The 13,726-nt window shown below is 42.5% G+C and overlaps 2 protein-coding genes across 2 annotated transcripts in view; one reads left to right on the top strand and one right to left on the bottom strand.

Moving 5' to 3' along the window:
* LOC133997984 (pleckstrin homology domain-containing family G member 3-like) overlaps positions 1–13,726 on the bottom strand; it is a 378,673-nt gene that overhangs the window by 273,495 nt on the left and 91,452 nt on the right. The window lies entirely within an intron of this gene.
* LOC133997228 (kinesin-like protein KIF26A) overlaps positions 1–13,726 on the top strand; it is a 54,203-nt gene that overhangs the window by 6,214 nt on the left and 34,263 nt on the right. The window contains 2 exon segments of the mRNA XM_062436801.1: positions 4,383–4,827; positions 10,125–10,233. Coding sequence (XP_062292785.1) covers positions 4,383–4,827; positions 10,125–10,233 — 554 coding nt within the window.

Consider the following 13,726-nt stretch of genomic DNA (forward strand, 5'->3'; position numbering starts at 1 on the left):
TGCTGTCACCACACATCTCCTCATCATGGCCGCCGAGCTGCTCAGGATAAGACGAGCCGGACGAGTCCTGAGCGCAGAGTCAGTCCTCGCTACGCTAACGAGCATCAGAGGAGTCCAGATCTGTGCTGGAGCCCCGAGGCTCCACATCACTGGATCACTGAGTCCTGGAGAGGGGGGGGGGGGAGGGGGAGAGGAGGAGGAGGGAAGAGGAGGAGGAGGAGGAGGAAGAGGAGGAGGAGGAGGAGCGGGAGGAGGAGGAGGAGAGGGAGGAGGAGGAGGAGGAGCGGGAGGAGCGGAGTGTGGGGGGGGGGCCTCCTTCACCGCTGCCGTCCACCAGCAGGTTCTCAGGTCTCGCTCTCGTCAGATTAAATCACGTCATTACAAAATTACCAAAAAACAACAACAAATATTTACATAGAAATACAAACATTAGATTATATGTTAAATATAAATGTAGTTTAGTTTGTTATGTTTCAGAGATTTAGATAAAAATGTTAATTATGTCAGGTTGTAAAAATGTTGATTCTGAAAGTTCAGCGATAACAAAACTTTTTATAACTAAAACCTGTAATCAGTAAAACCCTGACCTCTGACCTCTGACCTCTGACCTCTGATCTCTGATCTGCCACATGTGGAAATAAACCACTGATCATGTTTGTTTATTTAATTAAGAAAAGTTTATTCTAGTTTAGTATCTGAACCTCCTTTAAATATATTTCAGCATCCACAGAGAATATGAGACGATTTCTAAGAGGAAACACTTTTAGGGATTTTAGCTCCAGTTTCCCTCCTGTCTTCATGTCTTGATGCAGCATGCGGGGGCCGCTGCAGCATGCGGGGGCCGCTGCAGCATGCGGGGGCCTATGCAGCACTGCAGGAACCTCAGCAGCAGCTCTGCAGCATGCGGGGGCCTCTGCAGCATGCGGGGGCCTCTGCAGCATGCGGGGGCCTCAGCAGCACTGCAGGAACCTCAGCAGCAGCTCTGCAGCATGCGGGGGCCTCTGCAGCATGCGGGGGCCTCTGCAGCGCTGCAGGAACCTCAGCAGCAGCTCTGCAGCATGCGGGGGGCCTCTGCAGCATGCGGGGGCCTCTGCAGCGCTGCAGGAACCTCAGCAGCAGCTCTGCAGCATGCGGGGGCCTCTGCAGCATGCGGGGGCCTCAGTAACTCTGCAGCTCTGCAGCAGCGTCGGGGCCCCGGGACAGATTTACTGTGAGGAGCCTCGGAGGACGCTGACACTGCAGAGATAACATACAGACCTGCAGCCACTCGGCTACATGTCAAACCTGCAGGACTGTGTGTGAGTGTGTGTGTGTGTGTGTGTGTGTGTGTGTGTGTGTGTGTGTGTGTGTGTGTGTGTGTGTGTGTTCAGTGAAGCACTCAGGCGTCTGTGATGAAGAGGAGAACAGTCTGCAGAGCTTCATCAGCTTTGATTTTAGTGCTTTTTTGCACATAAAAAATATGTTGAATTTATCCAAGTCTGAGGAAATATATTATATATATTTATATTTATATAATTTTATATTTTATGGAAAACATGGAAACATAAAAAAATACAATTAAAAACAAAAACACGGCCAGAGATGAAGGAAACTGTTGCAGCTTCTCGTCTGATGAACGGAGACGTTTTCTCTGCAGCTTACGATCAACGAGCCAATCAGAGCAGAAGAAGAAGAAGAAGAAGAAGAGAAAAAGAAGAAGAAGAAGAAGAAGAAGAAGAAGAGAAAAAGAAGAAGAAGAAGAGCCAATCAGAGCAGAAGAAGAAGAAGAAGAAGAAGAAGAGAAGAAGAAGAGCCAATCAGAGCAGAAGAAGAAGAAGAAGAAGAAGAGAAGAAGAAGAAGAAGAAGAAGAAGAAGAAGAGAAGAAGAGAAGAAGAAGAAGAAGAAGAAGAAGAAGAAGAAGAGAAGAAGAAGAAGAGCCAATCAGAGCAGAAGAAGAAGAAGAAGAAGAAGAGAAGAAGAAGAAGAAGAAGAAGAGCCAATCAGAGCAGAAGAAACTAATCTAAACTAAATATTAGTTTTTAAATCTGCTGATTATTTTCAGGATGAATATTTAATATAAAATGTCTTAAAGTATAGAAAAAAGGCCAAGAGTGAAGTTTATTAACAGTTAAAAACAACATATAATAATATAGTATTATAGTTTATTATCAGTGACAGAAACATGAAAGGTTTAATGTGAAGTGATTTATGAGAAGAAGAAGCAGCAGCTGCTGTGTGACGTTTATAAAGAGACGAGCTCAGAGCTCAGAGTCAAGCAGCTTCAGCACCGACTGACTCATCGCTACGGTAACGCAATGTTTACTGCTCTTCTTCTTCTTCTTTTACTTTTACTTCTTCTTCTTCTGCTCTGATTGGCTCTTCTTCTTCTTCTTCTTCTTCTTCTTCTTCTTCTTCTTCTTCTTCTTCTTCTTCTTCTTCTTCTTCTTCTTCTTCTTCTTCTTCTCCTTCTTCTTCTCCTTCTTCTTCTTCTCCTTCTTCTTCTTCTCCTTCTCCTTCTTCTTCTTCTTCTTCTTCTTCTTCTTCTTCTTCTTCTTCTTCTTCTTCTTCTTCTTCTTTTCTTCTTCTTCTTCTCTTCTTCTTCTCCTTCTTCTTCTGCTTCTTCTTCTTCTGCTTCTCTTCTTCTTCTTCTTCTTCTTCTTCTCTTCTTCTCTCTCTCTTCTTTCTTCTTCTGCTCTTCTTCTTCTTCTTCTGCTCTGATTGGCTCTTCTCCTTCTTCTTCTTCTTCTTCTTCTTCTTCTTCTTCTTCTTCTTCTGTGGAACCCTTTTCTTTCACATTTGAGCTTTTTTCTGTTTGAAAAACGAAGAAACAAAAACTTCCTGAGGAAACTTTCTGCAGCTCTTAAAGTAAATTAATTCTTTCTTTATATGAAGATGAAGATTTTTATAGTTTTTATTCATTTATTGATTGAAAGTTTCAGCCTGCAGACCAAACTCCAAAACTTTGTCTTCAGTTCTTCTTTTCTCTGAATCATCTGTTCATTTCCTTCTTCCTCTCTTCTCCATCACTTTCCTTCTTTCTCTCATATTCACGTCTTCTTCTCTCCTCTTCAGAAACACACTGATGTAACTAAAGAAAACACAGATTTTGTATTTTAGGATCAGTTTCTAAAAGCAGCAGAAGTTGAGTTTCAGTTTCTTTGCTCTGTGAGAACGTGTGAGACACTTGTATCTGACCTCTGACCTCTGACCTCTGACCTGCGTCTGCAGCGTAAATCTGAGGCCTGACAGGTTTTTTGTCCTCGTCCTGCTGCCGTAGTCGCTGCAGCAGCTGCTGATTGTTCTCTCAGGTTTAAAGCTTAGTGAGGAATCTCAAGCTGCTGATCTGTGTTCCTAAACATCTTCTAAAGACTAAAGATTAGTTTCATTATTCATGATTTTATCTACAAAAGTTCAGAAAATAGTAAAAATGCAGCTTATAATTAGTGGTGACGTCTTTTATTGTCCTGATAAGAAACACTGACGGAGGTTATGAGACAGAAACAAGAAGAGACTGAAAATATAAAAGAAAGAAAAGACAGTTAATAATCACACAGGTTGTTTACATTTAGAAACATCTTTTTCTCTCATAAACTAAACTAAAGATGAAAAGACTGAAAGATTAACCCTTTAAATACTGTTCATTAACTTCATCAGATGTTTCTCCTGGTTTGTCTGTTTATAGTGTTGAGTTGTTCTGTAGAGTTAACTACAGGAGTTTGGTTATTAGTGGGAGAAAAAGGACAAATTATTGATTTAAAGTCAGTTTTTTATGCTCGACACAGCAGCAGGAGAAGTTTCCAGATGTTTTAAAGCGACCCTTACCTTAGTTTAGGTTAAATGTTATTAATAAGGTAATGGCTCTAAAATGTTAGAGACATCCAGCAGGCATAGAAACTCATCATTATTACATTCTCATAATATTCTGTGAAAACTCTGACCAATCATATCATTCAGTCCGGATGATATGATTGGCCAAGCGACCTGCCTGTTTTCCCCTTCCGCATTACGTAATCACACCCCCACCCGGCATTATAATACATCCATTATTAAATATGCAACAATGAAAGTTGTAGAATAATGAAATAGGAACAGAGTTGATTTAAGTTGCAGAATTGGAAGTGATGAGAAAGAACTGGAGCACGAGAGAGAGCATGACTGAGAAATGCACAGCAAGAAAGAGTTATAAATACATCATGGATTATAATTAACTGATTTATAAATTGTGGTTTTATTTTTGACCTCGGTATTTGTTTTTGTTTTTTTCCTCGGCCTTGTTAGTAGCAGAAAAAGGACAAATAATTTATTGAAAGTCAGTTTTTTAATGCTCGACACAGCAGCAGGAGAAGTTTCCAGATGTTTTAACAATAATAACCGTATCCCCCCCCCCCCCCCCCCCCTGCAGGACCCGGCCTACGCCTCCTTCCTCTTCAATAAGCTGCAGCGGCTCCAGCTTCCTCGCCGCGGCCGCCACGCCTCCGTAGACGCTCGCTGTGATGTGTGCGGCGCCTCCTTCCACCACCTGAGACGCTTGGCGCTGCGCCGCGCTCTGGGCATCAGCAGAGACATGACGCCACGGCCCGCCGCCCCCTGCCTGCCCCCCCCCTCCGACGAGCTGCCGGTGAAGCAGCAGAGATGGTCGTACGAGGAGCGGCGGGGGGGCGGGGCGGCGCCGAGGGGCTGGGGAGGAGTGCAGAGTACTTACCTGGGAGGGGGCGGGGCCAAAGGGCTGGCGACCGTCACGCCCCTCCCTCTGAACGCACAGCAGTACCTGGAGGGAGTGTGGAGGGTCTCCTGCTGCTCACCTGAACACCAGCCGACGGTAAGCACAGAGGGACAAACTCAAACATGTTGTTACACAAATATAAAATGCAGGTTTGTAACCATAACAACCATTAAACAGGTCAAAGAAGGAGAGCTGTAATGTTTATTTCAGTAAAATGTTTAAAAACTCCTTATTTATCTTCTACTGGTCCTTTATGCAGCGTCTCAGTTCAGCCTCTGTCTATTAACAGGCCGTTTTAGCTCCTGTCTCTTTAAGGCCCCCCCCCTCCTCCTGATGAGCCCACTCTGCTCTGATTGGTCGGCTTCAGGAAGCTTCTAGCAACCGCCTTAGCAACCATCTTAGCAACCACCTTAGGAACCGCCTTAATAAACACCTCAGCAACCGCCTTAGCAACCACCTTAGCAACCATCTTAGCAACCGCCTTAGCAACCGCCTTAGCAAACACCTTAGTAACCGCCTTAGCAACCGCCTTAGCAACCATCTTAGCAACCACCTTAGCAACCATCTTAGCAACCGCCTTAGCAACCGCCTTGGCAAACACCTTAGCAACCGCTTTAGCAAACACCTTAGCAAACACCTTAGTTACCGCCTTAGCAACTGCCTTAGCGACCACCTTAGCTACCGCCTTAGCAACCACCTTAGCAACTGCCTTAGCTACCGTGGCTACAGGACAAATGGCTGTTTATGGGCATGTGTGATGAGTAAACATATTTACAAGAAAAAAAACACTACGTGCAAAAAATTGGAATATAATGACAAAAGTAGTCTGAAAATTATGACTGAAAGGTCAAAAAAGAAACAGCCGTCATGATTGTTGAGGAATATTTCTGAATATAAAAATAAATAAAATAAATAAATATTATCAAAATTATAAACTGTTGAAGGGTTATAAACATGTTCAGGTTAAGTTTCTTTTCAGAACAATGAAAACTAATGAAAGATGAAGTTTAATATTAACTCTGCTGAACATTTAATGATTTAACGAGCTTTAATGAAACTTAAGCTCAGACGTCTCCTTTAATATCTAATAACTGTTGATCAGATATAATCATTGAGCACTTTATTAGGAACACCTGAACAGAACGTTTCTATAAATTATCTTCAGTTTTTATTGATTTAAGGTTTTAATTCCACTTTATTACATCGGTCGTAGTGCAGCTGGTGTTCTAACAGTGTTTCTTATATTAGTTCCCATCATGTATGTTAATGTAACAGCTGTTCTTCCACCACGATCTCACATAATTCCCGACGCTCAGTGTGGATTCGTCACCTTCAGCGACCAACACGACATCATTAAAAATGGGCCGTCGGTCTGAGAAGTGAGACAGACGCCAGGCGGCTCTGAAGAGCCTGATGGTTTTAATTAAAGGAGATAATATGAGAGAAAACATCCAAAATATGTCAGCTGTCATTTTTAATCATTTAAATCACATCGTTTTAAAAATAACTACAAGAGACCGACGATCGTCTTTTTAATGTCACAGTTTAATATGAAGAGTTAAAACAGAAAAGGAAGGAGGGAGTAAAGAAGGAAGGAAAGGAGGAAGGGAGGAGGGAGGGAGGAAAAGAGGAAGGGAGGAAGGAAGGGAGGAGGGAGGGAGGAAAAGAGGAAGGGAGGAAGGGAGGAAAGGAAAGAAGGAAGGGAGAAAAGAGAGGAAGGAAGGAAGGAAGGAAGGAAGGAGGGAGTAAAGAAGGAAGGAAGGGAGGGAGGAAGGAAAGGAGGGAGGAAGGAAGGGAGGAAAGGAAAGAAGGAAGGGAGAAAAGAAAGGAAGGAAGGAAGGAAGGAGGGAGTAAAGAAGGAAGGAAGGGAGGGAGGAAGGGAGAAAGAAGGAAGGGAGGAAGAAGGAAGGAAGGAAGGAAAGGAGGAAGGAAGGGAGGAAGAAGGAAGGAAAGGAGGGAGGAAGGAAAGGAGGGAGGACGGAAGGGAGGAAAGGAAAGAAGGATTGGAGAAAAGAAAGGAAGGAAGGAAGGATATGAAGAGTTAAGAAAGAAAACCTGGAATATGTCGGAGATCTCAAACCTTTATTTAAACTCAAAGAATCATTTACAGTGATGTAGAGTTATATAAATAAAATGATCTGAGCTGAAAACACAACAAACATTAAACTACTGAACCAAAAACATCAAATACGTCAGTTAACTGAACTTAAACTCAACTGTAAACTATATTAATGAGTCTGAAACATGTTTCTGTAGATATTAAGGATGAATATGAGCCAATGTTTTCATGCTGGGAATATGCAATGAGTAACTGAATATTTGCTGCATGCCGACATTCATAAGAGCTCAATAGATAATGTAACAAACCAGCTTTAACTGCACCAGCTTGTATTCATTTAAAGATAATCAGCTTTCATTTCTTTACACAAACATTCATTAAAATCATAAACCTTACAACAGTTTAAATACATATTTCTCTTATTTAAGAACATATATGACTGATATCATATAACAGCTGCCACATTTTAAACCATCCATCCATCTTCTTCCGCTTATCCGGGGTCGGGTCACGGGGGCAGCAGCCTAAGCAGGGAAGCCCAGACTTCCCAGGTCCTGGGTCTCCTACCGGTGGGACGTGCCCTGAACACCTCACCCGGGAGGCGTCCGGGAGGCATCCTAACTAGATGCCCGAGCCACCTCATCTGGCTCTTCTCAACGCGGAGGAGCAGCGGGTCTACTCCAAGCTCCTCCCGGATGACCGAGCTTCTCACCCTATCTCTAAGGGAGAGCCCAGCCACCCTACGGAGGAAACTCATTTCGGCCACTTGTACCCGTGATCTCGTTCTTTCGGTCACGCCCCAAAGCTCATGACCATAGGTGAGGGTAGGAACGAAGATCGACTGGTAAATCGAGAGCATTTTAAACCACATTTTCTAAATTGGGACATTAAAAAATGATAGAAACAAAAATAATAAAACATGTTTTAATTATAGAAGATGTTGATACATGAATTCATCTGAACCAAGTAGAACCAAGGAGAACCAAGGAGTACCAAGGAGAACCAATGAGAACCAAGTAGAACCAATGAGAACCAAGGAGTACCAAGGAGAACCAAGTAGAACCAATGAGAACCAAGGAGAACCAAGGAGTACCAAGGAGAACCAAGTAGAACCAATGAGAACCAATGAGAACCAATGAGAACCAAGGAGAACCAAGGAGAACCAAGGAGTACCAAGGAGAACCAAGTAGAACCAATGAGAACCAATGAGAACCAAGGAGAACCAAGGAGTACCAATGAGAACCAAAGAGAACCAATCAGAACCTAGTCTGTTCTGGTTCTTATGTAGAAACATGAATCAGAACCAGACCAACCAGAACCAGAACCAGAATCAAAACCAGAACCAGACCAACCAGAACCAGAATCAAAACCAGAACCAGACCAACCAGAACCAGAACCAGAACCAGAACCAGACCAACCAGAATCAGAACCAGACCAATCAGAACCAGACCAACCAGAACCAGAACCAGAATCAGAACCAGACCAACCAGAACCAGAATCAGATCCAGACCAACCAGAATCAGAACCAGAACCAGACCAACCAGAACCAGAACCAGACCAATTAGAATCAGAACCAGACCAACCAGAATCAGAACCAGAACCAGAACCAGACCAACCAGAACCAGAACCAGAACCACACCAACCAGAATCAGAACCAGACCAACTAGAATCAGAACCAGACCAATAAGAACCAGACCAACTAGAACCAGAACCAGAACCAGAATCAGAACCAGACCAACAAGAATCAGAACCAGACCAACCAGAATCAGAACCAGACCAACCAGAACCAGACCAACCAGAACCAGAACCAGAACCAGAACCAGAACCAGAACCAGAGTCAGAACCAGAACCAGAACCAGACCAACCAGAACCAGAACCAGACCGGAGTCAAACTAACTAAACCAACCAGTTAAAACAAACAACAACAAAAACAAAACTCAATTAAATCAAACTGAACCAAACTCAATAAAACAGAGAAAGTCCAAAACCAGTAAACTACAGTAAACCCTGAAACAACTCAACTACTCAGATCCAACCAGAACCCAAACACTGAGACTCACAGGAAACTCAACCAGACATAAACTGACCCAAACAACCTGAATCCTTTCTGTCTTTAACCTTCGTCTGTATTTAAATCAGACCTTCAGTGTTTGGTTCTGGCTCTGGCTCTGGTTCTGGTTCTGGTTTCTGGGCTCAGGGTTCTGGCTCTGATTCTGGTTTCTGGGCTCAGGGTTCTGGCTCTGGTTCTGGTTTCTGGGCTCAGGGTTCTGGCTCTGATTCTGGTTTCTGGGCTCAGGGTTCTGGCTCTGATTCTGGTTTCTGGGCTCAGGCTTGGTCCTGCCGGCAGCTTCTCTCTCTCTGTGTAATCCTGTTATCTGGCGAGCTCGTCCCAGTCAGACAGCTGAATAATGGACTCCCCGTTTACCGCTCCCTGTTACCATGGTAATCCCCCGTAACGAGGCCGGGGATCTCAGCCGGAGACGAATGGAGGAGAGAAAGAGACAGACGAGGAAGAGGAGGAAGAGGAGGAAAGACTGGAAGGAGCTTCAGTGACAGAACGAGGACAGACAGTTAAAATAAACACATTTAACTGATAAACTCAGAATAGTTCATGTTGGTTTGGTGCCGACTGGTTTTTATCATTTATCATTTTAATTGTGTTTTAATGTAAATTCAGTTTTAATCTGGAAATAAAACCAGAAACTTGTGAAAGGAGCAAATGAAAACATTTATTCAGAGATGAAGCAGCTGTAAACTGCTTCATGTGGTCCGTCTGTCCTCATTTTAGATCCATGAACAGAAAACTTAAAGATAATATTAAATGTGACAGGAAGCAGCTCCAGTCTGCTAAACAACAACCTGATGTTAAAGGTTTAAAACGTAACTTTTTCATCATGAAAACGTCAAATAAAGATTAAACCTGCGTTAATGTTCAAACCCAGAGAATCTGTAATGTTGTTCAAGTTAACGGCCGGTTTCATTCTGTCTATCAAACCGTCAGAAACAGAAACAATCAGAAACACAAACAGTCAGAAACAGTTTATTCTGATCCAGCAGCTCTTCCACATCTCTTTACAATAATCAGAGTGTTCATCAGAGTTTGTGTTGGCTTCATCGTGGCCCGTTAGGAACTTTGGGTTCTTCTCAACATGTTTTTACATTTAACAAGAAAAAGAAGTGAATCAGTTCAAAGTGAAAACAGATTTATTTTCTTTCACATGAGTTCTGATGTTTCCCATTCAATCTACTTTAGACTCCGTTATATCCAAACCTCTCAGATTACATCACAGTGTATTGACTAAACTTCAATAACTGATCAGTGTAATTTCTCTGTGTCGTCCGTCAGGTTTTTGCTGCAGGAGGAGATTACGTCACCATGAAGACAAACACTCAGGATATCAAACCTGCGGCTCACAGCATCGCCACCCAAACCACGCAGACACCATCAGCTGCAGCCGCCTTCTTCATCAGGTCAGTGAACGCAACACAACACCCTTCTTCATCAGGTCCAAGTGGGGAGTTCCGGTCCTCTGCAATGAGGCCAACGTGGAAGTAACTTAAAGCTGCATTCTATCAAAAGGCCACCAGGGGGCGACCGTTTTGGTGTCAAAAGGACTTCCGTCTCTATACAAGTCAATGGAGAATTCACCAACTTCTCACTTGATTTCTAACCTCAGTAAACGTTTTCAAAATGTGTTTATGATCTCAATCGCTAGTTTAAAGCCTTCTTCAATGCAGTATGATGTTCATTTGGGACATTATGGCCTCCCTGATTTTATATGTGACGATAAAGCAGGGTATGCATTAGGGCGTGGCTACGTGGTGATTGACAGGTTGATTGGTTCACAGGTTCAGGAGGGCGCCTCATGCTCCTCCTGATGCCCATATAAGTAGAATCCCTGTTTCCATTTTTCCCAGCATGTACCTGAAATTTTCAAGATGGCACTGCTCAGATCCGATACTATTGGCCTCCGAGCAGCAGTCCGCAAACCAATGGGTGACGTCACGGATGTGACGGCCATTTCTTATATACAGTCTATGATAACACAACAGCCTTTTTCATCAGGTCAGTGAACGCAACACGATCCATTAATAACCTTTAAATCTGGGGTGAAAGCCTTTAAATGGATTTAAGGAATTATTAGTTTTTACACATCTGTCAGGCTGAATTTGGGGAAATTTGACTAAAACAATGAATATTTCCATCTGAGGAAATAATAAAGACGTCTGGTTTGAATATTTCAGCGTCGTTTCTCCTCCTGCTGTGAAGCTGTTTAACAGAAGAGGTTGAAACGTTCGTCTCTGTCAGAACTCGTTTCTACTTCTGTCAAAAACATTTCTAAAAAAGACATTTTGTGAAGTAAAACACAGAATCTCATGAATTCCTCCTCTGGGATCAATAAAAGAAAAAGTCTTCTTGATCCAGACTCTGACTTCTGTCTCAGAGTCTGACGAGCAGGTTTACTATTTTTACCTGCTGTGAGTTAAGCTGTCAGAAGAGCACAGAACATTTGGAGGCTCCTCTCTGTATAAAGTCACTGTTCACAACCCGCTCAGCACCAGATCTGACCAGCTGCTGCGTTAAATGTTCACAATTAGAGTGTCAGATTCCAACATCTGAAAAGTGTTTTGTTGGAGTTTCAGTTTCAGTTCATTGTTTATCAGTCCGGCTGCAGAGTTACTGTCCTGGTTCACTCTCATAGCGTCGTCACTGTCCTGGTCCACTGTTCTCTACCTGCTCAGCACCAAACAAACAGAGAGTCAGCTGTAGACTAGCTGTTGTTCCAGGTCTGAAAAGTGAAGCCAATGTGGAAGTGACTTAAACCTGCATTCTCTCTACTGGCCAGCAGGGGGCGACTCCACTGGCTCCAAACAGAAGTCTGATTATAATAGAAGTCTATGAGAAACTGACCTATTTCATTTTTTACCTCAGTAAACAGTTTCATAATGAGTTTATGTCTCAGTCACTAGTTTAAAGTCTTCTGGAATAAAGCATGATGTTAATTTAGTAAATCATGGCTCCATTCAGAGTAAAACAGACGATAGAGCAGCGTATGCTTTAGGGCGTGGCTACCTTATGATTGACAGGTCATTACCATGGTGATGCCACACTGTCGTCCAACTACGGTCACTTCTCATCACTTCTGGCTCCAAAAACACCAAGATGCAATGGTCAAAATGCCAAAGTCGAGGCTTCAAAATGAGAGTACACTATCTAACTGGTGACGTCACCGTGGCTACGTCCATTATTTTAATACAGACTGAGCTGTAGACTAGCTGGTGAACATAGTGGAACATTAGGAGTTAATATACAGAGAGAGAATATTGTAAATATCACCTTAAAGCTGCTGATGAGTGAACAGGTGAGTCAGTGCAGGGTTTCAGTGAATCTCTGGTTATTTATCAGTAAAGTGTTTTTCAGACCAGGCTCGGAGGGTCTTCAAAGACTTCCCAGCATGCATCTTTCAGAGGACTGTAAGGGCTGAGAGGAGCAAGAGCAACAGTCACTCTGCTTTTATCTGAGCATGTTTGAAGGCTTTGAACCCACACACACACACACACACACACACACACACACACACACACACAGGGGACTTCCTCCTGTAATCTGTAATAATGCTGCTGCAATCATGATTCTGTTCTGCAGTCAAACAGCTGAACAAATTCAACGTTTCTGTAGACGTTTCTGTAGAGGAAACATTTAAACTTCAGAGCTGCAAAAACATCAGAAGTGTCAGAAAAAAGGTTAAAAAATGTCCTTTAAAGTCCGGATTCAGTTTACTGTCACAGAGACCAAAGAAACAGAAAATATTCATATTTAAGAAGCTGAACCAGAGAATCAACATTTCCTGCTCTTTAAAAATGATTCATATTAATCAATTATCAGAATAGTTGGTTTATTTAATTGCTGGAAACTAATTCATTAAATCTGCAGCTTTAGTTTCATTCATTTCATTTTCAGAGCATTTCACATAGAAACATGAGTTTTTCTGACTCTTGAGCATCTTTAAATAAACTCACATTCTTTACATCTCAGCCCTATATTAATAATATATATTAATAATATAGAGAGAATAATTAATATTCTGAGTCTCTACTGGAATGTCTTAAATAAAAACTCCTTATTTATCTTCTACTGGTCCTTTATGCAGCGCCTCAGTTCAACCTCTGTCTATTAACATGCCATTTTAGCTCCTGTCTCTTTAAGGCCCCCCCCCCCCCCATCCTCCTGATGGGCCCACTCTGCTCTGATTGGTCGGCTTCAGGAAGCTTCTACATAAACTAACTATAGCAGCAGGATTTCACTTCTTTTTCTCCTTCTTTACTCCAAATGTTCAACTGAATCACATCTGAGATATGAGAGTGGAAACACCTTAGCAACCACCTTAGTGACCACCTTAGCAACCACCTTGCAACCACCTTAGCAACCGCCCTTCTGCTGCAGGTGATGTGCAGAAGGTTTTTAGCAGCAGTGAATTTAAATGTCTCCTGTTCAAATTTTGCTTCAGACTAAAATATCTCAACTATATATAGACGATGTGTTTTCCTCCGTATGTTTTATTCACACTCAAAATGTAAAAAAACAACAACCTTAAAATATTCTAAACATGTTTTCACTCCTGGCTGAAGTGGAAAAGTTGGCATCAAACTAACAGAAATGTCACATTTCATTCGTTTGAGCTTTGACTGACGTTCTGCGGCTGTTTATCAGCTGATACTCAGCAGCAGCAGCAGTGGATGAAACAAACAGTTCTACATTTATTTCTGTTTCTGTTTCCTGGAGATTCAGTTTAAAGCGTGCAGAACATTTAGATGCAAACGTTGTTACTCTGCAGGAAACACAGAGAACAGAGATCAATAATCCGTTTGTTCTCAGGATGTTTCATTGAGGAACTTTGAAGCTGAAACAGTCGAATGAGCAGCTGTCATTTATTCCTGCTGTGGATGAAGAGCTCAATCATCC

Source organism: Scomber scombrus, chromosome 17, assembly GCF_963691925.1.
Source record: "Scomber scombrus chromosome 17, fScoSco1.1, whole genome shotgun sequence".
NCBI classification, from domain to species: Eukaryota; Metazoa; Chordata; class Actinopteri; order Scombriformes; family Scombridae; genus Scomber; species Scomber scombrus.